The sequence below is a fragment of the Lissotriton vulgaris genome, chromosome 4_1 (assembly GCF_964263255.1).
Source record: "Lissotriton vulgaris chromosome 4_1, aLisVul1.2, whole genome shotgun sequence".
Classification (NCBI taxonomy): domain Eukaryota; kingdom Metazoa; phylum Chordata; class Amphibia; order Caudata; family Salamandridae; genus Lissotriton; species Lissotriton vulgaris.
In genome coordinates, this window is record NC_141691.1 from 699,441,818 (window position 1) to 699,469,267 (window position 27,450).

Below are 27,450 nucleotides of genomic sequence, written 5' to 3' on the forward strand. Positions count from 1 at the left end.
CAATAGGTCTCGTATTTGCGAGAGATTAAGCTATTGGAATTGTAAATGACAATGCCATTTATTTATCTATTTTCAAAACCAACACATAAATAAAAAGTTTGTCATTTACAATGCCAATAGCTCTAACTTTTCCGAAGGCGAGACCATTGCATTGTAAATGCTTCATAAAACATGAAAGAAGGGCTACAATTAAGAACTCCAGTGATGTCCCTCTTCTATATCGCCAGCTTTATCCTGTTCTCTTTCTATGTCTACTTACATTCCGCTCCTCTCTTCAAGTCCTTCCTCTTTGTCTATGAAGTTTGATGTCTCAGTTTGAGCAATGGCGGTGGAGGAGTTGGTGCAGCCTTCACTTCTGGAGCCTGTGCCTACACTCGCGCCCCTTCCGCTTCCAGTCGAGCCTGTGCCTACTCCCGCTCCCCTTCCGCTTCCAGTTGCTAAGCCGCCGCTGCCAGATGGCGCCGAGCGGAGGGAACAGCTACGGAAGGAACTCAGCGACTTTGCAGACTCCTGCGACCGGGAGCTGGCAGGTGTAGTGGCTGCTTTTGGATGGAGCCCGGAAGCCACCGGACGGAAGGTACTGCAGCATAGGTGGTCCAGGCCATGCTTATATCCGCACCATACTCATTCTTGATGACTTCAGCCGTCTCTGCACTGCACCAACCCCCCTTCGGCTTACCTGACGCCAACTCTCACTCCCTTTTCTGACCTTGGCGCCCTCTTGTCTCTTCGGGCCCCTGGTTCTCCCCTCCCATGTGGTGTTTTGCAGTTGGAAAGGAGAAGGGAGGCGTTGGTGGAAGACCCTCGACAGGGGGGCACGGTGGACTATCGGGAGTGGGTACTTAGAGCGCATGTGGGTGGCGACAGTGTATGAGTGTTATCTATTTCCCATAATCGCTTCACGCTCAGGCGCGCATTCACTGACTCGCTTTACTTACATAAGCGTAAATGTACGGAGGGGGGGGGTGTACTGCCGTAGGCGTGCAAGGGGACAGTACTCAGCCAGTGAGCGCCAAATGGATCCCTTCATGTGTAACTTAAGGTGCTGCTGGCTGTCTTCTATCACAGTAGCCAGGTAGAGCTGTCTATCGCCAAGACTAGTAATAGCAGGTCAGTGCTTCTCTCCTCACTAACACCCGTGCAGTTTCCGTTCCTTTTCCAGTGATCTTGCTCATTTTCCCCACCCTGCACATAACTTTTTTTATGTGACCCTTGCCCTCCCCAAATCTCCTCTGCTTACATTCAGCGACATGTGTGGCAGCACCCATGTGGTGCATGAAGATCTGATCTTGCTGGTAATCTTAATTACTAAGAGTGTAGTCTTCCTCACCACATGAGTCACTACATCATTTCTTTGGCAAGGAAGACTTACGAGGAGATAATTGTTGTAATGGAAGGACGTCCAGGTAGCCATAGGGTAGAGTGTAGAATTAGTTTTATTAATACTTGTTTACAGGATTATTAACTCCTTTTCTGCAGCGCAAATTCTGCAGCGGTGCAGGAGTTCTGTTAGGTGGGTGGGGCCGCGTCGAGGCAGTGCTTGCGACGGCCGTTGGCCGAGGCGCGCAAGCAAGGGGTTAAAATGGTAAGTAACAGCCCCACCAGGAGCAGCCTCTTTGATGCTCGGCCCACACACTCCAACTGACAATCTCTCAACCCCACCAGGCACTCCAGCATTGCATTACATAACCAAGCACTCCAGCATTTCACTACATCACATCCATACTGGCTGATCAGCAGGGAACTGAGGGAAATAATGCATAGTAACAATTAAAGTCACAACAGTAAAGCTCTGGTTACTTACCAATAATCTTCATTACTCAGTGTAGTCTTCCTCACCACAAATGACGTAAAAGCCTATGTGGCGAGGAAGTAACTACACCATGATTTTTCTGGTGTATTAGGATGCAGTTTAATAGAAGTGCGGCTGGCTTGTTCCTTACATAGGTAGTTTGGATAGGTGAGACAAAAGTGTGTTGACAAGTACATGAGAAAAACCCATCAGACTTTGGATGACATGTGGTTGGTAGATGCTCCTGCAAAGCATTTAAGAGGAGTATTGATGGAGGCAACATTAAAAAAGGAATGGGCGGTCCACTTGTTAAAGAGGGAGTTACCCTAATTTTGGTAAAAATGTTGTGCTTGATTTTGTAAGGGTTGTAGTCCAATGACTTTAGAAAAATGTCACTTACATTGACAAAGCAAACACAAGGAGATGATGGACTGAGCGATGAAACCTTTCAGACATTCACCCCTAGTCACAGATCTGGGTTTAATCCATCATCATTCTTCAGCTCACTTCGCCACTCCAGCTCATACCCAGCCATATGCAAATCAGTCTTGACTCTGTTCCGAACTGCCACGACGCATTTTCCCTGGATCGGAAACAAGCATCGTTGGGTCGGTTTCAGGGTAAAACCCCTCCTCAGCCTGGCTAGCTTGAATCCAGTAACAAAATAGCAAGGGACCGACTTCTGGGCATACCCTGTCAACGTATTGCAAACCGCAAATATCTGTCCTCTTTGTCACAGGGAAGTGAACCCCGAGCAAACAAGTAAAATGTTCCTTTTTTTTCTTTACAATCACCAAGGTTTCATCCTCTGGTAAGTATGGGCATGGGTGAATAGAGAGAACATTAAGTGTCCCTAACAAAAAACATCTCTGGATGCTTTCTTTGGGGCTGCTGACAAAAGCTGAATGTCGCGACATGACTTCCCTCAGGCCTCAAGAAGACACTGTATTCATAACAGCCATGTATGGTCCAGAATTTAAGGTGATAATACTCGTGGAGTGTTTTTCGAAACAAATTAATTTTTCTTCCCAACTAACTTCCAATAAGTCTTGTGCTTAATCAGGACTGGAAAACCTAAGTCTTTCCTTCCACAATCTTGTAGTTGAGTGGGAAACCAAAGGGAGTCCTCGCAGGCTGGAACATTTTGAGAATCGTTAGGTCAATTTTTCGTACTAGGGTTGCCAGGCTCAGAGCTGCAAATATGCATTTTTTTCTGACTTTTTCTCTTAGATCCTTTTTCGCAGGATTCTGGTAACACGCTCCCTCTATGCAGTGTTCTACTTGCTGTGACTGTGCTGGTTCCCATACCTCCCTCAGCAGAGCGGGAAGTAGGTCTATGGCCTTGATCGCTTTTTTTGTTCTGAGGTTTCAGCTTTTTATTCCATAAGGACTTTGACACTGCACAGTGTATGAATTGTTGGGCTGTCATTGTTTTCTTGCAATTGCACCTCCATCAGCTTGAGCTTGTGGTCTATACTCTCCATCTCGCACTCAGTGTCTGTTATGCAGCCCTTTATTGCATTAAGGGCTACCTCCATAGGGGCCGTTGCTGCCTCAATGAGCTTTCTAGATCTCTTCACTAGTCTCAAAATAGACAGCAATCCCTATTGCTGCAGCTCTTCCACCTCTGTTTCTTCCGATCCCCTTGACTAAATCCCCCTGTTGACCCAAAAAGCATTTTAGACATGTTACAGCCTTATTTTAGTTTTCTTAGGTTACATCCTCCGAATTTGGTAAGTACTCCTCACTGCATTTCAAGATACAATCTCGTTGCGAAGGTCAGAGGGCAGGTACCACCTTGCCGTGGCCCTTTACTGGTGCCCCGTTGCCATTACCCACCTACATCTCCTACCACATTTGGTCAAAAGATCTATTCATCTCTAGCTTCCCTTTTGCCTTCTCAATTAGTTAATGTGTTCTGGTTTGAGGGGCGTTATTATCATAAATGTGATTTATTTGAATTGGAAGCGTCCTAACTTGTGAACCTTCCTGATTTCATAGTAGTTTACAGCTTTTGATTGCTTTCTCTAGTTGCTGTAATTGGATTATCACTGAAAGTACGTTATCAAATGTGTTGCACTGGTATACTCCCATCTTGTTGGCGGAATGAATATGGTGGTGCTTTCTCCAGCCATGACCATCTATTGCACACAGTATACAAGAAAGTGCTACGGGCTGGATTGTAGAATTGCTTTGTAGTTTACCAAGAGCGAGGGATATGCAAGCATCGTGTTTCAGGAGTCATCTTTACTTCTTTTACTTGTGGATTCCCTGCCTCTTAGTTTAACTATTGGATAGTTGCTACTTGTAGAAATATCGGATGTGTTCAGAGCGCATTTTCTTTGACACAATTTTTTAACATAATTGCCTTGCTCCGTGTATGCTGGACACCGTGTTCTTAATCCTCAATTTGTAGACTTCATTTACGTTAGTTGACCAAAGCAGTTGATAACACTTGTTTTTAAAATGAGTTGTAAGGGGAAAGTGTAGAACTGGGTGGATGTTTCTGTGAAAAAAGCTTACTATTGCGATTGGGCATTCCGATGAGGGAATGCAGAGCATGTTTGTGAATACCCAAAAACATACATGTTTCTGGGTATTCACATTGTCACTCTGCGAAATCTCAGTTACTGAAGTCAGTGCAAAAATGCAGCTTTTTCCATGGCGTTATGAAAAAGGGCATCCCCCAATAAGTTATGGATGTTTTGCAGGGGTTTCTCGAGTGTAGTTCTTTCCTCGTTGCTTAAAAACAATAAAAACTATATATAATATTTGAACAGGTAGCCAGCCAGTGCATTTGCTCTTGTGCTGTGCATTTTCTCAACAAAAAATATACAGTTGTTTGATTTTGGCATGAGAAAATGGGACTCCCCTGCATTTTTTAGGAGCATACATTGAAATAATTGACTTATTTCTCATGTCATAATGGCATCAGTCTGCATTCATCCAAGGCTGCGATTCTACCGGTGCATATTTTATCACTGACCGACGAATATCTGTCCCACAGTGTTTGAGGTACTTGGAAGTACTGAATTCTAGAGGGTATTATGGCAAAGAGGCAAATGATGTATCTGATAGACATCTAGCCTCAGATTCTTTACCGGAGAATTATCCCCAGGTATCAGCCTGGATCTGGAAATGTTTTTATGAGCAGTACCCCTGTGTATCGGTAGGTAGCACCCTACGTCTCTGTGTGGCTTCGTGTGAGGCGGAAGTGACATGCACAGTGCCTATACTGTCGCCACCCCAGCACACTGATGTCAGTTCTTTTTCTGGCAGTCAGTGCAGATTCGGAGAGAGCTACACCCAGTAATTTTCTGACTGGCCTTTTTTGACTCGGTCTTTCTCATGGTGTGGCGGGGATGTCCACTAGGAAGCTGTCTTCAAGCCACTTGGTGCCTGTCACTGACAGATGTTGGCGGCCGACCCACATCTTGTTAGCTTGGTACCGTGAGCGCGACCACGAAGATAAGACCTGTGTTGACTTCTGCGCCATGCATCCCAAGGCCTTGAGAGCAGTACCCTAAGCTACTTGCTGCACGCCCTGCAATGCGGCAACAGTCTCAATCCCGTTTGAGAGAAGGTAGCGGGAACGGTCACAGAGTCCTTGATCTTAGTTGATGGATCGGCGCCGGTCATACCACATCGACCATCCCCAGGTATCAGCACCCTCTGGCTGTGCCATCCACATTCTCATATTCTTGACTGTGACACTGAGCCAGAGGCCGTAACACGAGACCGACTGGAGTCTTGCCCCCCCTCGACCGGAGTCTGAGCCCTATTTCTGCGGGCTTGGCCTTGGGAAGGCAGGACAGAAAGGAAGGCCAAGAGTAGTATGGCAGAACACGAGTCAAATTTTCAAGAATCTGGATTCACCTTTGGCCACTCATTGGAACGACAAGCGGCATACTATTTCCCAACTGGGGTTCACTAGTCTAGAGAGCATCATCTAGAAGCCAGACGGAGACCTGGCTAAATTACTGGCACAAAGAGAAATTTACTGGATCAGATACCTGGACACCCTTACTCCCAAGTTTCTAAATAAACAGTATGCAGTTTGTTAGGTAGAGCTTTAAGTTTTGATCAACCGTTTGAGTCTTTGATCCATCGAATATGTGCACACAACACAAGTCGCCACAGTACAGTCGACCCACACACTCTGGAGGGGGGTACAAGTAATCTGATTGTTTATCCAAGACTCATCTCTGGCATATGGCACTGTATATGGATTATGTTCTGTAACCTCTGGCACAAAGCACTCGTACATACCAATTTGCAACAAAAAAGATCATTATGTGCAATCGCAACGTTGACATTCCATGCAAATTGAATAGAAATGGGTCAGGAATTCTTTGACACATCATGTAATTTATTTTTATACTCCTTGAATTGTGAAACTTTATTTACAGTGATTATTTTTCATTTCTGGCATACGTTGCGGCATATAGATTAAGCTGTGTAATTTCTGGTGTTAAGCAGTTATAGATGTCAATCCGCAACAAGAACGAAGACAAGTGTACATAATTACAATGTTTGTATTTCATGCAAATCTGATAGAAACGGGCAAGTAACTATTTTAACACATTTTGTAATCTGTTTCTATTACGTGAATTTCAAAACTATATCACTTGAGCAGGCACCAAACACAACCAACATGGGGGGTGCACCCCCCACCCCCTTAGTTTTTCTTCGTTCTCTCTTTTTTTTAATGCGTGTGGATGCACAATGAGCACGTATAATTCCACGTCACTTACAGGCAGTTTCAGGTGCTAGCGGCACGGCACATGCTTATCACGGAGGACATCATTCATCAGGCACTTACTTCCAGGTAAGCTGAACAGATGCAGTTGCTAATTTCTAATCTAGTGCATTATTTTTTTTACACGAGGTTCAGCGATTTAACTACAGACTGAATGCTGATATGGTTAAGTCCGGGATATGTTGGAGAATGCCTTTGAAGAGGTCAGAGTTTACAACTTTAGCATAGACCTTGGTTGAGGGCCGCGCACGCGCATGTTTGCACAATGCCTGTAACAGTCTTCACTTCCTTTCATAGTTGCATTAGTTCGGTTATTTCCACTGTCCATTACTTTTCTAATCATTGCTACCTCCTGCAGCATGTTGGGAGATTGAGTTCTTCAGCACACTTGGCACATGGCCAATTCTCCAGAAATACCGTTTGAGTTATGTGATGTCGCGTCATTAACACATTTTTGAGCATTTTGGGAGCATGAGTTCTTTCTCATATTTGACAAACTCACTTACACTCTGGCAGTAAAGTTGATCACCACATCCTCTACAGTTTTCCATACATTGTATCTCAACCTATATAACTATTTTAACCTGTCAAATGTCACTCTCCTTATGAGGAATTTGTAATATAGGTGATTTCCTGTGTTTAGTTTAGACCTTAAATGCATTGGGTTGGATTGAATTATCATTCACAAGAGAATATTGTGACCTTCATTTTTTTGGGAAGATTTACGTCAATTCACTACTAAAAAAGAAATCCTTGGATTAAAGAATGGATTCATCCAGTTACTTTGTGTTACATTTTGTCTGTTAAATTGTATTTGGTAAGGTTTATATATGTTTGATAAGACAGGACTTGCCGTCAGCCCACACGGGCACAAGAGTGCATGCAGTATCTAGAACATAGTTTCTAAAAATTTGGAGACTATTCATATGTGCACACAAAGTTCAATCAAAACACAAGAACAAATCTCAAGCTTCAGTAAATAACCAGAATCTTGAGTGCAACACAACCCATTTCAATCATCAGACTTTATCTAGCCACAGATTCCTTACTGACCCACCAAACCTCCCTGCTCTGCAGACAGATTTCTAGGGTCAATACTGTTCCCCTTCAGGGCCCTATCTTGGTCAGTGTTCTTCCTAGGTTCGCACTCCTGGTGTGAAAAGAAACTCTCAGAGCTCTGAGGTGGCACCTATATAGGCACTGTGCATGTCACTTCTGGTGTGGACTCCGCCATGCCGAGCCGAACCATGCCACCTACTGATGCTCAGGGTACTGCTCACAAAAACATTTCCGTGTCCAATCTGATCCCTGGGGATAATTCTAAGGTAAGCAATCTATGGCTAGATAGTCTTTACCAGATAAGACATTACCAAAGGTAAGTAACTGGTTCAACAGACAGATAGCACTGCGTTGTTAATGACAAAATACCGATATGTACAGACCAATATACACAGGCTAACACATGATTATTCAAATTGTGCATTGCTAGAATTGGCTTTGATGTTGAACTATCTCAATTTAGACTATTGTCAGCTAAGGGCCTCCGCATGAAGGGGACATTAAACCTTCACCCATATTTCTGTCCTTTTTTCTTTCTGATTGATTGTCTTCGGTTTCTCTATATGTACCTTACTGTGTGCTGTCTTTTCACATCTGTATTGTGTGGAATTGTATGTGTGCCAAAATATGTTGAGTTTGTGGATCAGTTTGTGTTGATTTGCAGACTTGTGTACCTGGCCCGTAGCAGCTTTCTCGGGCATCTCTAAGGGTCTACAATTTATAACTCTACATTAAACCACTATTTTCCCAACCGGTTTTTCCAATTCTCCACCCTGTCCGTGACCCCTTGTAATTTAAACCTCCTATGCTTTCCTGCTTCTTTGTCTCACTCCCTCATTCTGTTTTTGCCTATTTGATGGCTCCCTTCTTGTTAGCTCTCTTGCTCCCTTCGTTCTCATTAGCTCTCTTTCTCCTTTCGACTTCCCTTTCTAGCTACAACTTTGAGATAGCAAGTTAAAGCAGTATATATTGTTATTCATGCAACCAACATCTTATACTTCTTGTTCTGTGTGTATAGGAGACAGCGTGTCATGTGGTCTCTGTACCTGTATGTTTGTGTGTATGATGCAGATTACTGGTCTCTGTGTGGGCAGCTGTGAATGTTGATCTGTGTGCGCATTGATCATGTGTGTTACTCAGTTTCCATATATTTACATTTGTCTTGACTGTATAAGTGGACGTTGCTTGTGCTGTCTGCATGTACATTGAATAGTGAAACCCATGGGTTATGTCAAGGCTTGCATACTGGCAAAGGTGTGTTCAGTTAAGGTGAATAGTTAACATTTTTGTTCAGTACATTCACTTACTCAGCTCATGCTTTAATTTCGATTTTTGTTATTTATACCATACTTCTGATTTTTGTTAAGATCCAGTTTGCTGGTTTCTCTTAGCTTTGAGATAAACCCTCTTGCAGTGGTTATTTGGAGGGGCATATCTTTACTCTCTAACCTCACTTGCCATATCAATAGCTTCTTGTATATATATTCATGCCTCCATTTTCCTAAACTAGGAAGGTTGTGAAGAGTTTAATAAAAAAAACATTGTGACTTGTTGCTTTCACTGATGTTTAGAGACTATTATTGAAATGTGTTTTATGTAGTCGATATCGAAGGGCAGCCTACTTTCTTATATGCAGCACTTTCCCTATAGGTGAAGAAAGTAGCATATTGAATGAGCTTGTTTGCCTATTTGTCACATCAGAACTTCACTTTTCAAAACCTATGGAATGCTTTTCATCACAAGCTGATTTTTTTTTTCTGTTTGTTGTCAGAGTGGTACATCGCTGTGTCCTTATGATGGGAATCACCGGATGCCTATGTCTTCTCTGCAGAAACATGTTGCAACTTGTAGACTGAGGAAACTGGGCTATTCCAAGGAAGAGGTATGTTTAAGTGTGTACATCATTGTTGGTTATTTCTTCATCACATTTTTTAGATTCCCAATGAGGCTCTGGCTCCTTGGGCAGATTTCACTAATGTTTATTTACTACACACGGGGGTCTGGAGGAAAAAGGATCTATCTGTCTACTTTTTTTAGGACGAGAATCCTCATTCACCCTTCAGTAATCTGCTTCATCATAGAGTTCCCTTCTCACACCTTAACTGCAGTGTGCCTGATGTAAGCTACAACACTCAAAAGAGAGGAGCAGAGGTGTTTTGTGTTTCAGGTCAACATGTTTCTGCCATAGGAGGACTGCAGCCAAGGTTCAGGAGCATTTGTCAGGACCAAAAAACTATGTCGCTCTGCAATCAATGATGTGAAACAGCCATATACCGGCCATGTCTTAGTAAGCCAGTAGAGACAGAAAAATGCCCCACAGCGTCGCAATCGCAGGGTCCACTTCTGCAAAACAAAAAAGGTTAAAAGCATTCAAACATCTGATAACGGGGTGAGAATCTGTAACAATGACTTTTTGTGTAGATCTGTTTAAGAGGAGTGAATCAAACAACCACCACCCCAATCCACACTAGGGTTTAGATCAGTGAGGGTTATTTCTTACCTGTAATCAATAATGTACTACTCGCACTCAAGCCTCAAAGGCTGTCTGTCATGCAGGCCTGTATGGTACAAATACTTTTTGATTAAGAAAAAGGCAGGTATGCAAAATGATAGAATCACGTAGTGAGTTACGCATTATGCACTTGTACCGGAGTGTCTCTCGTGCTGCACATATACAGATTTTATAGTGGCTGTCATCCGACGTTTTTCTAAAAATATGGTGCATAAATACAAGGCCTAGAAGCGTTCAGTAATTATTGCGAACGTTACTGTCTCTGGCGACATAACTGTTTGGGCCATGACCTACACCTAGTCAGAATCACGTGCCATGATTAGTGTAGAGCGCACTAGCACTCCTCCATGAGGAAAAGGGAACTGCAAACTCTAACTGAAAACCACCTCTGTGGTATTCAAAGCATAGCGTAATGGAGATCATTCTGACTGCGATTATTTAAGGAGGGAATGCGGCAGATATTCGCAACCCTGTGCGAATACCTGTTAGACCTGGCATCATTGGCGTGAGTCTCCCTTCCATTTTGATGGATTACCTCTTCTGTTTTGACATTTTTTTGCTGGTTTTATGCTGTGGGCACTGTGCCACTGCTATTCAGTGCCACAGTGCAATTGCTCCCTATGTTAAATTGATGTACTAATTGGTGATTCCATGATTGGGTTATTTGATTTACCTGTCAGCTCCTAGTACAGTGCACCATGTGTGCCCAGGGCTTGTAAATCAAATGCTGCTGGTGGGCTTGCAGCACTGGTTGTGCCACCCACAGAAGTAGCTTGCAAAGTGTGTCTCAGGTCTGCCATTGCAAGGCCTGTGTGCAGTCTAGTACTGCCATGTCGACTTGACAAGTGCACACACTTGCCAGTCCCTAAACCTTCCCTTTGCTTCATATTAGGCACCCCTATGGTAGGCCCAAGGGCAGGATGCATTGTAAGTATAAGGTAGGACATGCTCTGGTGTGTGTGTAGCATGTCCTAATAGTGAATTACAGCCATTTTCGTTTTTCGCTATTGCAAGGCTACCTGTTCTCCATAGGCTAGAATGGGCAGTTAGATGATTACATTTTTATAATCCTAACTGACTCAGGGAACAGGTTAGAAATTCGAATTTGGTATGCCTGCACTCAGAATAATAAAAAACATCTTTAGTAAAGTTAGTTGGTTTTTAATATTCTGTGTTTGAAAATACCACTTTTAGAAAGTAGGTATATTTTTGCCTAACTGTCCAGGCCTGCCTCTGCTAGTTTGTGTATTCCTTGTCTGGGTTTGTGAGTGACAGGGCTGGGGGATTCCAGGGGACAGGCTGTGGCAGCCCAGTGGTGAATAGAGATATGCATCTAGATGGGAGGGAGGAGTTGTACCTGGGACCTGAATAGGGCTGGGCCTTCCCTCTACAATGCTGGCACCACCTCCTGTGGCTGGTCTGATGTCTCTGCCCTGCACTGTGAAAGGAGAGAAGGAGTCATGTCAACAGAGTGCTCCAGGGCGGTGCCTTCCCTCCACAATGCTGGCTCCACCTCCTGTGATGCGTCTGATGTTTCTGTCCTGCACTGTGAAAGGTAAGAAGGAATCATGTAAACAGAGTGCTCCAGAACTGGTTTGGACTGGGGAAAGGCCCCTCTGCCCTCAGAGGACAAAGGATTTTGAGGTATAAATATTGGGACCCTGATCCCAAGAAATTAGGTCACTCTGGAACAAGAAACCTTTTGCCAAAGAGAAGAACCAAGGAAGCTGCAGGAGTTTTACTGCCCTTCTGCCAGTGTGCTGTTTGCTGGGTTGTCCTGCAGGGGTTGCTTCATTGCCAAGGAAAGGAGAAGGAACTTTTTAAAGACTTTCATCATCTTCAGAATATTCTCCAAGGGCTTGAACTGTGCTTGCCTCCTGCTGAAGTCTCAGGGACAAAAGACTTACAGCTAGATTCATCATAGTGCCGTTTTGCGAGTCCTTAATAGCGATTATTAAGGAATCGCTATTAAGGACTTGCAAAACGGGATTCATGTAGGAATCGCTAAATAAATTGCGATTCCTACACATTCCTTATTTGCGATTAGCAAATTGCTAATCGCAAATAAGGAATAACTCCCCATTCATTCCTATGGGCCTAAAGGCCCATAGGAATGAATGGGGAGTTATTCCTAATTTGCGATTAGCAATTAGCGAATTGCAAATAAGGATGCGATTTCAAGGGTGCCAGGGGTGTCCAAAGGACACCCTGTAGTACCCTTGAAATGTAATATACATTGGTGTTGCGCACACACATGTCCAAAGGACGTGTGTGTGTAACATGCAACTTACAAAAATGCATTTAAATGCATTTTTCTAAGTTTTCGCTATTTACCACGAGGTTTGACCTCGCGGTAAATAGCGGCCCAAAATAGCGATTTCGCAATTTTTAAATGCTTCTTGAATTGCAATTAAGGAATCTCTAACTGAGATTACTTAAATGCAATTATTCGCAAATATGCGATTTCTAAAAATGCAATTTTTGCATTTGGGATGATGAATCTCAAATGCAAAAATAGCGCTCGCAAAGGGCCAGATTCTCAGAATCTGGCCCTTTGCGAGCTGAATTCGGCTTCATGAATCTGGCCGTTAATCTCCAGCTCCCCTCTGAATTTCCTTGCTGGGAATTCTCAACTCCAGACATTTGTGTGCCGCTGGAAGTCTGACGCATCAAGAGGAAGCGTGCCGCCGCCCCAGCTGAAATCACCGGAGAAGCGAGCCTTCGCAGCATCTCCCTGGAAGGGTGTGTTCATCGAAGCTTCCTGCTGTCGCATCACCGGAGAAGCGCGACGCCATCGTGAGAGCCGCCATCGCATCACCGGAGAAGCGTGTCGCAGGGCCTGTCGCGGCTCCAAAGTACATAGTCGTCACAAGGCTGCCAGGGCGTCGACGCATTGTCATCGCATCGCCGCAAAAAGGGCGCAATCTTCTCGCATCACAACTGGATCATCGCATCGCATCAAGGTGCCATCTTGCACACCGCAACGGGCCCGCAGACCGAGAATCTACGCATCATCTCTGCATGGGTAAGGATTACGACGCATCCCCTACTCTGCGCAAGCATTGAGGCCCGACGCATCATCTCCCCTGGATCACGGAACCAACGCCTCTCCCCTTTTGCGACCCTTTTGTTTACTTTGCGTTACACATCCAGGTACTTTGTTGAGAACTTTGTCGCATTTATCATCAACTTGAACTAAGTAACTTTGATCATCTTTTAAGCAATCTTAAGTGTAGTATTGTGGAGTTTTGTCGTTTGTGGTCTTGTATTTAAGTCTATATAAAGAATACTTATTTTTATAAAACGTGTGTTGTGTCCATCTGTAGTGTTTTCACTGTATTACTGTGTATATTCACAAATGCTTAATACACTGCCTCTGAGATAAGCCTGTCTGCTCGTGCCAAGCTACTAAGGGGGTGAGCAGGGGTTATTAAGGAGTGTAATCCCCTTATCCTGACTTAGAAGTAAGGGTCCCTATTTGGACAAAGGTGAATACCATTGCCAATTGGAGACCCCCAGACCTAACAATACCCATATGTTGTCTTAAACCAAAAGTTTCTGGGCATTGTCATCTCTACTGGTGTCCCGTGACAGGTCATTGAGTGCCGCAGAGCAAATATTTATTTTAAAAGGTGAGGTGGTCTCCATGATTGGTGAACTTACTGAGCTATGCCAGATGTCCTGAAAAAGTAGTCCTCAGGGAACAGCCACACATACTACCAGACTCTGTGTGGAAGGGCGAATTCTGGAATATGTATAGCAACGGAGTATCCTGTACTCCCCGAGTTGCAGCAACATACAATAGGGCAATAACATTGCCCAGCCATACCCACGTACCTGGAAGTCCGCTGTGTGAACCCTACTGATAGCAAGTATGGCAAGAGTGTATATTATTATGAGGCCGGTTAATGGCTGTTTAGCATAATTGATTGTGGAGTGACATTTTCGTTTTTTGGTCCTGACAAATTCCCCTGACCCCGACTGGGGACTCCAAAGGGCAGAAACATGTTAACCGTGACTCTACAGGGTATGTTCTTTACAATATCCCTGTCATTCTTTCCTTTTAATCCTGTCCTCTGGGGGCACCAGAATAAAATGTAGTTTTTGCCTACCAGCAGAGAGTTTTACCCTTAATCACACCTTCCCTACTAACATAAAAAACAAGATGGCACTCTGCACCTCACCTAAAAATCTTTGCTAATCTAATCCAAAACACCTCTGTTCCTCTCTTTTTGAGAGTTGTAGCCCACACCAGGCACCTTGTGGCGCAGGAGTGAGGAGGGAATCCTATTATAAAGTATGTTACCCAAGGTTGAGTGAGGATTTTCGTCCTTGGAAAAAACATTATCCAACAGATAACGTTTTTCTGAAAAGTTTTTTCTTTTCTCTCTCTGATGTGTGTGTGTGTGTATGTGTGTATATATATATATATATATATATATATATATCCATATCCTACTGGCGATAGCCAGTAGGCAGTTATAGTTAAGATCTACTTTCCATAGGAAATCCGCAACATTCTATTGGGAATAACTTTGGCGCCGGTGGACGAATCTTCGCGGATTTCTCAAAGATGGCCCGCTCCGCTCCTTCCCTGAAAATGTGGGGGGATTCGTCAAGCGGGGGCCGAGATAAAAGGGGGGGGGGTCCCAAAACGTGTTTTCCCCATGTTAATTTCCATAGGGCGGTTGGACTCGCTTTTAGCCCGAACGGCTGAATGGATTTTCACCAAACTTGGCAAAATTGTAGGGACTGGTAGTCCGATGTGCCTTTGCTAGGTCTCAAGAAATGTGCTCCAGAGGATTTTGAGTAATTTAGGTTAAAAATAAAATATATATATATATATATATATATATATATATATGTGTGTGTGTAAGCGCGCCCGGTACGCGCACCGGGGAGCGTACCAGCGCGCAACGCGAGTTCGCGCGCGGAAAGCTGATTTGCTCTCAGGTGTCTGTAAACATTCCAAACAGTCCGGAGCGGCCGCCATCTTGTGTCTCGGTAGGATCGAGACACAAGAGGTGGCAAAAACAAAGGAGGAAATGACCAAAAGGAGGCAGGGTAGACCCCCCCCCCCCCCGACCTCCTAGGATTGATGTGGGGGCCATAAAAGGGCCCCGCGGGGCAAACATTTAAAAAAAAAAAAAAATTCGATTTGTTCGGGGGAGCGCCCGGTACGCGCACCGGGGAGCGTACCATGGGGAAAAAAGAATGACCGTTTATAAAAAATGTAGTCTTTTTTTTAAAAAATTGGAGGTAGTTCTAAACTTTTTTTTTTCTTTTTGTTTTATATTTTTGTTTTTTTGAACATTTTTTACTTTTTTTGGGTTTTCTGAACAGTTTTATATTTGTTTTGTATTTTTTATGGGGAGAAACAAAAAACAGGGAATTGTAAATGGCTCAACTGGAGCAAAAAAAAGAAGAAAATTAGGGATTTTTCGGGCACTTATGGTTATCCCCAGCACAGATGATAAGTTTTATACTTTGCAAATTAACTTTCCACAATATTTGCACATGATTTTAAAATCGTTAAATTTTGGTTGTATGATAGGCATCGTCTCTGTTGCCTCTGAACCCGATGGAGTTGGTTCTTTCGATGTTGAGGGTCTAGATATTGATGGGGGTAGCTTACTGCAGAGGTCCCTTACCTCTGCAGCAGAATAGTTGATTGGGTGCCAACGGATCATGTGCCGAATCATCGTATGATTCCCGATAGAATATTTTTTGTTAGGGTTCCCCCTGGACACTCTGCATCACAAATCAGACAAGTTACCTTCGCAGCGTTGACTTTTTTAAAACCCCTTGGGATTTTGTAGAACTGCCATACGAAGTGCTCTTTTGGTTTGTAGGGCTGATTACCTTCAGTTAGGAAATGCCTTGTCTGTCCCTCCTCTTCATCATCATCCTCCTCCTCCTCTTCTTGACCACCAATGTGATCTTCTGGTGGTCTTTTTGATGGTGGTGGTGGTGGTGGGGCAGATGCTCCAGCTGATGATATGACTGTAGCCATCTCTGTAAGGAAAAAGCAGGTCTTTCTCACTCAAATAACAAAGTGAGAATGAGGAAAAAAGGTGGGGGCTTTGATCATTTTGAAACCAAAAGTGTTGTGAACCAATAAAGTGTGATTTTCAGGTCACTTGACCCGACGCGCTTACGCTACGCGTCCCGGGGGGGGGGGGGCGCGTAGCGTAAGCGCGTCAGGACGTTTTGCGGTCGTATGCGCTCGCGTGCTTCCGGGTGCGCTTACACTGTGCGTCATATGACGCATCACGCGGCTACGCGATACGTCACGATGTTGTTTTCGTTTGCGGCTATAGCGCTAACGGGAAGCTCACCGGTACGCTCCCCGGGGCGCGCAATAGCACTGCGCTTACCGGTGAGCGCATCGGTACGCGCCCCGGAAACTCACCGGGGCAAAAAAAAAAAACAATTATTACATAATTATACAATATAAAATTTGTGATAAAAAATATTACATTTCATACCTATAGAGATTTGCTATTAAAAAACCTATGAAATTCACTGAAAAAACCATAGGTTTCACATCAGTTATAGTTAGGAATTAGCATTTAAAAAACCTATTAAATTCACTAAAAAAACCATAGGTTTCACACCAGTTATAGTTAGCTGGAAATGTTACTGACATAAAACCATTGAAATTCACGCGTTATAGTTAGTTGGACTCACTATAACTTGCAATGCACTGCTGATGACGTCACATATTACATCACTCATGACATGGTCAGTGACATCACTTATGACATCACTGATGACACCATCCTTGTGATACAGTGACAGACCTTCTTTCACTGTAATGTAACCCTTAAAACACATATTCAAAAATAGAAACTAAAATGTTCAAAAAAATGGAGATACCCATACCAGTTACAACAAACAATTCAATAATTCCACCATCTATATACACATCCACTCATTCACCAACAGTTCTATATAATCACTCATACGTATACTCACTCATCAAATATAATGATACACACATATATCCTGTTACACACCAACAGTCATCCAAAAGATACTCTCACACATGCAAATAAACTATTGAACATCCATTTATTTGCATATACAGCTATACACACACTACCACCTTACTTCTAAGGAACCTTACACATACTTACTCTCTTAAACAATCACTTATAGAAAAACATACTTATTTAAACAGGAACTCTTACAATCCCTTAGTCTCACATATACTCACTTATATACATCAATATTCACATATACTACATTAAAACATATGTAGTTACTATTAAAGACACTAGTGAGACAGTCATTCACTCACTAACATACACATATACACACTCATCCACCCATACAGTCCTGCACATATGCTGTCTTCAAAACACATACTAAGAGAGTCAGTCATTCATGCATCTATGTGCTAAGTAATACCCCCACCAAACCATATAAACACTCATACTGATACTAAGAAAAACATCTAATAACCCATATACCTACACATGTAGCTACTCACCAACCCATTCAGCCACTTGTACACAAAGTGAAACACTAACACATATATTTAAATATTTAAACATTACTCTCTAATATATGTATTCACTAAGAAACACTCAATAAACCAGTTAACCAATCACTTTTTTAAAAAAAAAAGCATCCATGTAAACACTTATTTAAACATTTATTCTTCCATCAACTTTTACGTATACATATATAACACATATTTATTTTTTTAAAAGACACATTCACTGGATGGTGTCATCAGTGAAGTCATGAGTGATGTCACTGACCATGTCATGAGTGATGTAATATGTGATGTCATCAGCAGTGCATTGCACGCGCCAGTTATAGTGAGTCCAACTAACTATAACATGTGAATTTCAATGGTTTTATGGCAGTAAAATTTCCAGCTAACTATAACTGGTGTGAAATATATATATATATATATATACTGTTTATTTGGCAGTCTGTAGGATATCTTCTCTCAGCCCAAAAGGGGTAATTGAAAGCGTTTATAGGAGAACCTTATTGTCTCCCCCTATGGTACAATCCACTACCAACAGGTAAGGTGACCCTTGCACATATGCTGTGAACACAAAACTATTTGATTTCATAATCCTACCAGAACAACCCTAATAAAGGTTTTCAGTAGTGCTCGCTCACATAGGTCTCGTGGCAAGCTTTGTCCCTGAACCTTCTCACCCAGAATGGTGATGCAACTGGTTGGGCTTAACCAGTTTTCTAGGAGTACTTTATATTGTAGGGATGAACAGTATTAAATTAATCTTTGACCATGCAGAACCATTTTAATGATGGTCACCCTGGTAGGATTACAAACAAAAAGTACTATAGTAGTACTGTTCTGGATGCAGGAAAGTTGTCATGATTTTGGTGTTACTTGTCTGGTGTATATGTAACAGCTGTTGACATACTCCTTATGTGGGTTAAGTGGTATTCATCAGGACCGAATTATCCCAAATGTGTGGTCGGATATAGCATTGAAGTCACTGCTAATGCTACCATTTTGTAAGAAAGGATATCATTTGTCATTCTTTCCCACTTTTTTGTCTGATATTGCAGTGTTGGATAGTGGGTTATTGGTAGGGGCAAATGTAGTCTGCCACTGGCAATAAGGCCACTAACACATGAAAGGACCCAGCATAGGTCTTAAAAAATTATTCCTATGCTCAACCCTTGGTAACGTGGCTGCGAGCAGACAGGCTTGACTTCAAAGACAGGTATGTAAAGCATTTAAAAAGACCATTTCAGTAAACAATTAAGACACAACACTAAATAAAATTCCCACACCAATTTATAAAAATAGGTAATATTTTTATCTTTAAAATGACACCAAAACGAAAGAAAATCCACTGTAAAGAACCAGAGAGATGAATTTTTAAAGATGAATCACTTTCTAGTGCTTAGAAACCAACAGTACCCCTTTTAGTCATTTTGTTTTCTGTCGGGGACACACCTTTTATAAATTGTTCTGAAGAATGTTCTCACCCCTGTGGTGGGCCGCCTATTTCAGCAAGCGGGGTCCAGTTAGAACACCTTCCTGGAGTTCTGCTTGCGGGTCCCAAAGTATCCAACACACAATCCAAGGTTCTGGAATCTCTAAGAGGGTCCTTGAAAGTGTGAAACTTCAGTTCCACAATCCACTGAACAGCACCCTTACAAATCCACTGGTACTTCAGGCTTTGAATTCTTTGTGAGGCTGTCCAGGTGAGCTCTGTTAACCTGTAGCTTGCAGGGAGTTACACTCTTGTCCGTTGGCAGCAAGGTAATCCACAGGGCTGCAGTTTCACTTGGTGCAGTCTTCAGAGGTCAGGCCTTAGGGTTCCCTGCACAGCAAAATCATTTCAGCAGGGTACTTCTTGCTTCAGTAAGTTTCAAGCAGCAGATCTGGAGGGCTCTGACCCTCTCAGATACTTATTCAAAATCTCTGGGTCAAGCACCAGATCAATGCTGACCCATGAGAGCAGGGCAATTCCTCATAGTTATGACCGCATCCTGTAGAGTGTGGTATTAGTTTGTCCCAGAGTGCATCATTCTTCCAAATCCATAATGACTGATTTTTCCAGCAAGGAGGTAAGAGCTGGCTAAACACACCCCCTGAGATGGCTTGCTTCCATGGACTCTCTCCCCCTACCATCCGCACATACCACACATACCTTCCTTAAGCCTATCCCTGACTCTGGGTCAAGAGTGTCAGAGTGAAACTGAAACCCAGGCTTCCCCTCTGCCTTTGAAGAGGATGGTTTACGACTCCACCCCCCTGGCCTGGCATTCCTATAGACCAGCAAACTGCCAAAGCAGCCTGGCAAATCCACTTAACTCTGACCAATCATGGCAGACCACTGACAGGCTGAATTTGGACTTACAAACAAGAAAGTCTTATAACTTCTTGTATGTACACTTTAGGAGAAATTCAACAATATCATTTTGTTGGATTTACTTACTACTACAATTTTGGGAAGTCTTTGAATGGTTCGGCTAATCCTCTCCTATCCATATTTATTAATCAATAACTTCCTACCATGTAAACCTATGGACCATGGGGTTTGCAATAGGGAAAATGACTTGGGCCACTTTTCTAGCACCAGGGCTTATAAAACTATATTTTTTAAGTATTTCCCTAATTTCTACAGGACCCCCACCCCACCCCCTATGCAACTAGGGGAGACTTCAGGGGTTCTGAATCTGCAGAAATATTGAAAATCTTGCATACCCAGCACTTCTAGCATCAAAGTCGAATTTGCGCAGCTCTTTAATACAATGTAGGGAGTGAAATGTAAAATTTCACTTTACCCAGGCATATAAAAACTCATTTTATAATGGCGTACCTTATAGATAACTGACCCCCCCCCCCCACCCCTGGGATACCTAGGGGTGACCCTGGGGGTCCCTAATGTGCAAAAACATGGTCGTTTTTTTTAAGGGCCTTTGCCCCCAAAGTTGAGTTTGGGTACAATTTTAAGGTTTAAAAGTTGTCCTGGCAACCAGTGCGGAGTTTAAACTGACCTCAGGCTTCAGTACTGCACACATGTTGGTGCAGAATATCCGCTGGCCTCTAAACTGCCATGCCCCAGGATACTGAAGACTTCTAGGTAGTTTAAATCCCCTGCCCTATTACATACTAGGGGCTTATGGGGTAGGTCATGCCAATTACAGGAGCACCCCACCATACCATAGTGTACCCTAGTGCATGTTTGGTGCCTTAACTGCATTCTAATGTGTTCTTGTAGCTTGGAACTGGCCCTGGGCCTGATTAAACAGAGCCCAGGGTCAGTCAGTCAGTTACCACCAGTTCCAGTCAGCAAAAATTTGGGTGGGGGGGGCGCCCAGGATGACTTTGCAACATGCAGGCTTTAGCATTGTTTGCACTGTTATTGATAAACAGTGGTACAGCATGCGTTTGTTCTCTGAAATCGACTTCGCATTGGTGAGACTTTATTGACTTATTTAACTGTCCAATAAGGCAGAAAAGTCACCACTTGTGTGCAAGTTAAACGTTATATGTGACCTGTAGTCTATACTCCCCACACGCACCCCAATGGCACGTGTTTGGCTCCAGAGTGCACCCTTATGCTCTGTGTGGACTTCAGATTAAAAGTGCTGGAGTGGTAGAAGGCAAAGAAAAATGCCTTTGCCATGTAGTGAAAACTACTTTACATGTTAGGTATGTCACCCTCAAAAGTGATATTATATACACATATAGCTTAATATATGAAAGTAGGGCATGCTAGAAACAGGGAGTGTATGCCCCCACATTCAATAGATTTAAAAAACCTCCCTTTCTAGCTTCATTTTCCATGAACAGGACAATTGTTTATTTCCCTGCTTCGGATAATCCTAATGCAGTCAAAAGTATTTTGCACTTAATTTCAAATTTACTGGTGAAAGTAGTGTTTCGCAAACATTAGTGGAAAAGGAACTTTAGGAAAAGATAACTTTATCTTCCTGAGAGGAAACAACCTGGTTTGGTCCAGAGACTAAACACAGGTCCCTGTCTGACTATTAACAATCCCCGTAGAAGATGAAGTCTTGACTTTTTGCTGCATGGAGGTAAAGTGGTCTTAACAGTGGACACTAAGCAAGAATTAGCTATCTAGGAGGGAGGCGGAAAGAAGTCATACATCACAGCTCTTCCTTTGAAGTTGGGATCCCAATCTGGTCTATGAGGAATTGAAACTATTGATCTTTCGAGACACCCCTAGTTCTTCTGTCTGTTTCCCCAGTAGGTGCGAAAAATAGATACAGCTGAGACTTCCACAGGGCGGGTATGCATCAGCAGGCAAGAAACACAGGTTTGCCCCACTCCAAGCTTTTTATTGGAAAGGAAACTGCTTCAGCATGACCTCACTGCAAAGTTATATGACCTCATGAGCCTATCTCGACTGCAGATTCTACCATTAGTGTATTTTGAGACCTAAAGAGTGACTTAAATCTGAATGTAACATAAGGGACCTGGAAAAGACCACAAGTCTACTCCAGAGATGAAGCAATCTAGGTGGTTGCAAAATCCTGCCTTGTTCTGCGCAGTACTTTTGACGTCAAACCTGCAGGACTCGAAGGAGCTCCATAATGACGTTATTGACTTATATGGACCCTTGCTTCAGCTTCTTGCCTTTCCCTATTGGAGGACCTGGAGGTACAAAACGTAGACTAAGTCTAGTGGCAACTGTAATGTAATTTGAGAAGTTATAATTGCTGTTATGAATGCTATGTTTTCACATGCTATATGGGATGCAGTAACGGTATAAACACTGCATGGAAAAGGCAGGAGTTGTAGTTAATGTGTGGCGACTGAGGAGACTAGATTGTGTTCGGAGGTGCATGACTTACAGTAATTTGAAGGTGGTGAGCAAATTATATTTTGAAGGTGTATCTATAACTTTATATTTTTTAATGTTTGTGTAATTTAAGTTGGGTTTGTCTATAAGGAATACCTAAGGTATTTCTAACAACAACTTATCCTTAACCTTTTGTTTTCTTCATTGTATATTAATGGTTTTTATTTTTTAATAACTTGTTTCAAATTGCAGTGTGTATTGTCATTGGAGTGTCAACTGTGTAGTAGAGTATAGTACAGTGAAAGTGTCAGTCTAGTGTCGTAGAGTGGAATATTGTCTCGTGGAATAGAGTGGAGTGACGTACCGTACAGTAGAGTAAAGTGTTAAAGTGGTGTGCTGTATTGTGAAGTGACATACTGTACAGTGTAGTGGTGTGTCGAACAGTAGAGATGAGTGTTGCACAGTGGAGTTTTGTCGACTGGAGTGCCATTTAGTGGAGTGTTGTAGAGTGTGGGAGAGTGTTGTAGAGTGTAGTGGCTTAGAGTAGAGGCCAGTGGAGTAGCCGTATGGCTCCAGTGTTATCGAGTGTAGTGTCGTGCAGTAGAGTGGTAGAGAGTCTCGTACATTGTTTTGTAATAATGTGGAGTATCATTATTTGTGAGAACACAATGCATGGTATGGTGACAAGTTATAGTTTGTGTTGTCTGGCTAGCGAGCTCAAGAGTGTAACGAGATCTGCTACCTATATTAATTTGAAGGTGGTGGATAACTTGTAAATGATAGTTATAGCTATAACTTTAGGATTTGTAAAGTTTGTATACTTTAAACTTGGTTTGTAAAGGAACAATTAGTTTTCCTAAATTTCTTTTATTGAATTTTTAATTAAAAGAAATTCATATTGTAGAGTCCAGTGTCGCAATTGGAGAGTTATGTGGAGTGCTGTATAGTACAGTGGAGGAGTGTGTGTAAAGTCTATTACCATAGACTGGAGTTTTGTAAATTGAAATCAAGTGGAGTAGTGTGAAGTAGTGTATAGCACACAGGCCTCAAAATCTACTCACCCTCTCAATATGGTGAGTCCGAATTTTTCAGGTTGAGCTATTTAAAGGACCTACTGTCTGTTCTGGCAAGTAGACGTAAACTGGAAAGCAACAGGTATTCCGTTCATTCAGAAAATGAATGAGCAATAAAGACGTTTTTAAATCTTGTTTTTATCTTGACACGTTTGCTCAAAGACGGAGGTCAAATGACAGTTTGTCTTTTCACTAATTGACTATCTTATCCTAGACAATGGGATTTACTTTTCTTTCCCTTTCTACAGTTTAAGGATTTTAAGAGAGTTGTCTGACAATCTTTGAGAAACAAAAGACTGTAAGATGTCAGTTTTTCTTCTCACACAGCATTTAAACAGCTTGAAAATGAGTAGTAAAAATATATCTGGAATTACGAAAGCACGTTTTTTTTGTAATTCAGAAGTGTGATGTTAACAAAGGTTTAAATAGGAGCAAAATAAATCGGAGCACTTGGTGATGTGCAAATGACAAATATTTGCAGAAACTCAATTTTAAAACATTGTTTGTACACTATACAATTTAATCAGTTGGTAACATGTCAGTGGGAAGTTTTGTGGGCATTTCTGTTGTAAATCTGGTGATTGCAAATACGTTTTCTACCACTTCATGCTTTAGGTATGTTTGTACTAAAAGTAATAGCTTTTAAACATTATTTGTAAACATTCCTGGCCCTGCCTGGATGACCATACTGTTAATAAACTAAGGGGTAAGACAGTGTTCATGTGTATCCTATATGTAGCTTGATTTTATTATAGATGGAGCAAGAGATCAGTCTATTAAATCAAACAAATGTGTTTGTGGACTGCAGACTTGCCCCACTTGCTTATTTGAAGGTGCTCTCATATATGATAAAGAAGAAAATGGCAGCTTAGTGAATTAAAATATTTGCCCAGGATCATATCATTTGAAACCAGTTTATGGAACAAGAACATTATAATTAGGCTGCTAGATTATTTAAGTCACTAGACCTGCAGGTCTAGCAACATTTCTAGGCCTGGCACAGTGTAGTAAAGTGTTATATAGTGTGGTGGCTTGAGGGCTCTTATAGTGGAGTCCAGTATAGTAGACCGGAGCGTAGCTCTTTCCTGGCTACGTGACGAATCTTATGACTTTCAAGGTCGAACCGACGGCTGTACCCGTAGTCTTCCTGAGATATCCTTACACAGCTGGAAGTGACTGATTTGTCCTCCCGTGCCTTTTTATTAAGTTAAAGCCATTTGCTTAGCTATACAATACCATTAGCAAAGCAAATGGCTCTAACTTAATCCAAGGCGAGACCTATTGCATTTTCAATGCTTGTTATTTTGTCTTTGGGATTAAATGTTGCTTTCAAATTTTCGTTCTACACATACCCCTACTCACATTGATAGACAGTTTAGTGAGTGGAGGAGACGGCAGTACTCACCCTGGATCCTGCTTAGATACTTTCCACTCTGTGGACCTTAATCTCATGACGAAATGCAGAGACCTGTTTATCCCCAGGAAGCCTAACACAAACTTCTAATTTTGTCATGAAGAATTTGATCTGACCTCATCCTGAGTAAGGCAATTAGATATTGCTAATGACCCACTTTGTAGACCAGTAAAATGATTAAAGTATCGTTACCAATTTTTTTTACCTGATTTGAATAACATTCAGTTGCAACGTGTGGGGCTGTAGTGTGTGGGTATTGCTAAAGTTACAAAACAGCTTCCTAAGTTGATTACTAGCACCTCCCATCACCCTTAGGACAACCACCGTTTCTTTTTTTTTTGCCACTCCGAGGTGGATTTAACTTATTTGGAAGACTTACTTGGGTTGGCCCCCCTCTTGTTATGGCTGACAATTTAGCAATCTGCAATGTTGGGCCTTAATAAATCTTTTTTGTTAGGTGTTTGACTCAGGCTAACCAGGAAATATTAACCATATTATTCAATGTCGAGTACTTTTGAAAGATTTGTGGTACCGGAGTACCAGAATTATTCGGGCCTTCTGCTAGAGCCATGACAAGGTTTCTCTTTTTTGACTATTGCCAAAGCACGTGTTGTACTAAGGCCGTTCAGTTATCTTTTATGACCAATAACTACATGTAATCCCCTAGACATGGCCTCGAGTTTTCTCACTTAAGTAGTCCGTCCCCTGTACAGATCCTATTTAACCAGGTTACGTTTAGGCTCCTTACATTTTCTTCTAATTGTTCCACCAAATAGGAGTGTGGTTTGATTAGCTCCTTACGTGCCCTTGTGATGAATCCTATCTACTGTACGGATTTTGTTGTTGTAACTATCTGCACTTCATAGCTTTAGAGAGAAATTTTTCTCAAGGTTTATTTAGTATATGACTGTTTATTCAATTATTATTTAGGTAGGCTGAGATTTTATATAGTCTACAATAATTTGAACTGTGGTTTCTCTGTATTTATTGCCATCTGTGCTGTCTGTATGACCTTTTTCTATGGTGCACTTTTATGGCACCAATGCCGAATAAAGTTTGACTGACTAAATGTAAGACTGAGAAATGTCCGGTATGGGTGTGTCTCAAACCCCCCGCCCCTCCTCCCCCCCATGGTTTTGATTTTGTGATTATAAGCTTTTAATGAGTCAATTCATTAAATATGTGAAAGTTTAGCTTTCAGAGATTGTAATTACTGGCATAGCCTTTCACGTACTTTGAAACTCCTCCCTACTACTCCATGAACATTACTTTATTAAAAGTAATGTGACCTTCAGTGAAAAGATCCTTCATCATATTATGGAGTTGAACAAAATCAATATTTATCGCTCCTTTTCTTTATTTCGAGGTTTCTTTGTGGGAGACCTATTTATAACTGAGGTGTTGCTGTTTGGTATTATTTGATTTTTAGTTCTAGTACCTTTTTATTGTTGGCTGTTCAGTATTAATTGACAAAAAATACTTTCGTTTCACTTGATATTTTAGGCTGGTGAATGTGAATCTTCATTTCTTTATGGCAAAGAGCAAGCCTCCACATTTATTATAGGTAAGTATTATGTTGTTTGTTATCAATTTTCATGTTTGGATTTTTTTTGCACTTTAAGGACTTTATACCAAGTACAAATTGTGCCACCATTTAATGGCAATATTGTTTTAGTCCTGTGTGTATTTTAGAGTAAAGCGACTTCATATAGTAAAATAAATGTAAGTTCTTGATTTCTTTTTTCAAAGTTTTTTTTAATAGAAGTGTTTCACTCATATTGGGCTCTGATATTCTGCTTAGTTTTTATTTTTCAAATTTGCTGACTGTCATGTTGACGCCCATAACAACACTAACTGTAACACCATGAGAAATTTGCTCTAGAAACTACTTTCATGAGACAGCCACAACCAAGACTGCTAGGAATGGAAGATTGTAAGACTGACTCACACGATCTGTTGTGGAGCTGGTGGTGTTTTGCAATATGATCTTATCTACAGTAATAAGGCAGTTGACATAATTTAAAAAAATTGTTACACTGGTGGTATTGTGCAACCAGAGACACATGAGTTTTGTGTCTGCTGGGCACCACTGGCTCATGGGGGGGGAGGAGGAGTCGGAGTAGGACAGTGAGGGAGAGGGGTAAGGAGACCAGCAGAACAGGAATGAGAGGCATAGATGAAGACAGACACAAAATGGACGATACAGACATACAGAGGGGAGAGCAACCTCTTCACATTGGAATAATGAGTGAGGCAGTGATGCTGACTTAGCTCAACTCTGTTTTGCTTCTACATAATCAATTTAGTAGTTGCTTTGGAAGAGTCACCAATTCCTAGACTGCTACTAAAAGATGTAGAGCTAACATCTCAAATGTATGTAGACTAGTTGTCAACAAAACCTCCACTCTTTTCCATATACTGCCATGTATGGGGCCTGAAGATTAACAAAAAATAAGCTACTACTATTAATACACAGGGTTGTAGTACACATCTAGACTATCAGACACAACCAAACAGTCCTGTTTGTGAATAATATGCAGATCCGAGAACTTCACCCAAGCTATGA

At 42.0% G+C, this 27,450-nt stretch overlaps 1 protein-coding gene across 1 annotated transcript in view; it reads left to right on the forward strand.

Annotated features, from left to right (window-relative positions):
- The first annotated feature begins 294 nt into the window (after positions 1-294).
- Positions 295-27,450, forward strand: part of SNRNP48 (small nuclear ribonucleoprotein U11/U12 subunit 48) — a 94,518-nt gene continuing 67,362 nt past the window's right edge. The window contains exons 1-3 of the mRNA XM_086964996.1: positions 295-577; positions 9,382-9,492; positions 26,388-26,448. Coding sequence (XP_086821122.1) covers positions 323-577; positions 9,382-9,492; positions 26,388-26,448 — 427 coding nt within the window. The 5' untranslated portion in view covers positions 295-322. The remainder of the gene's footprint in view (positions 578-9,381; positions 9,493-26,387; positions 26,449-27,450) is intronic.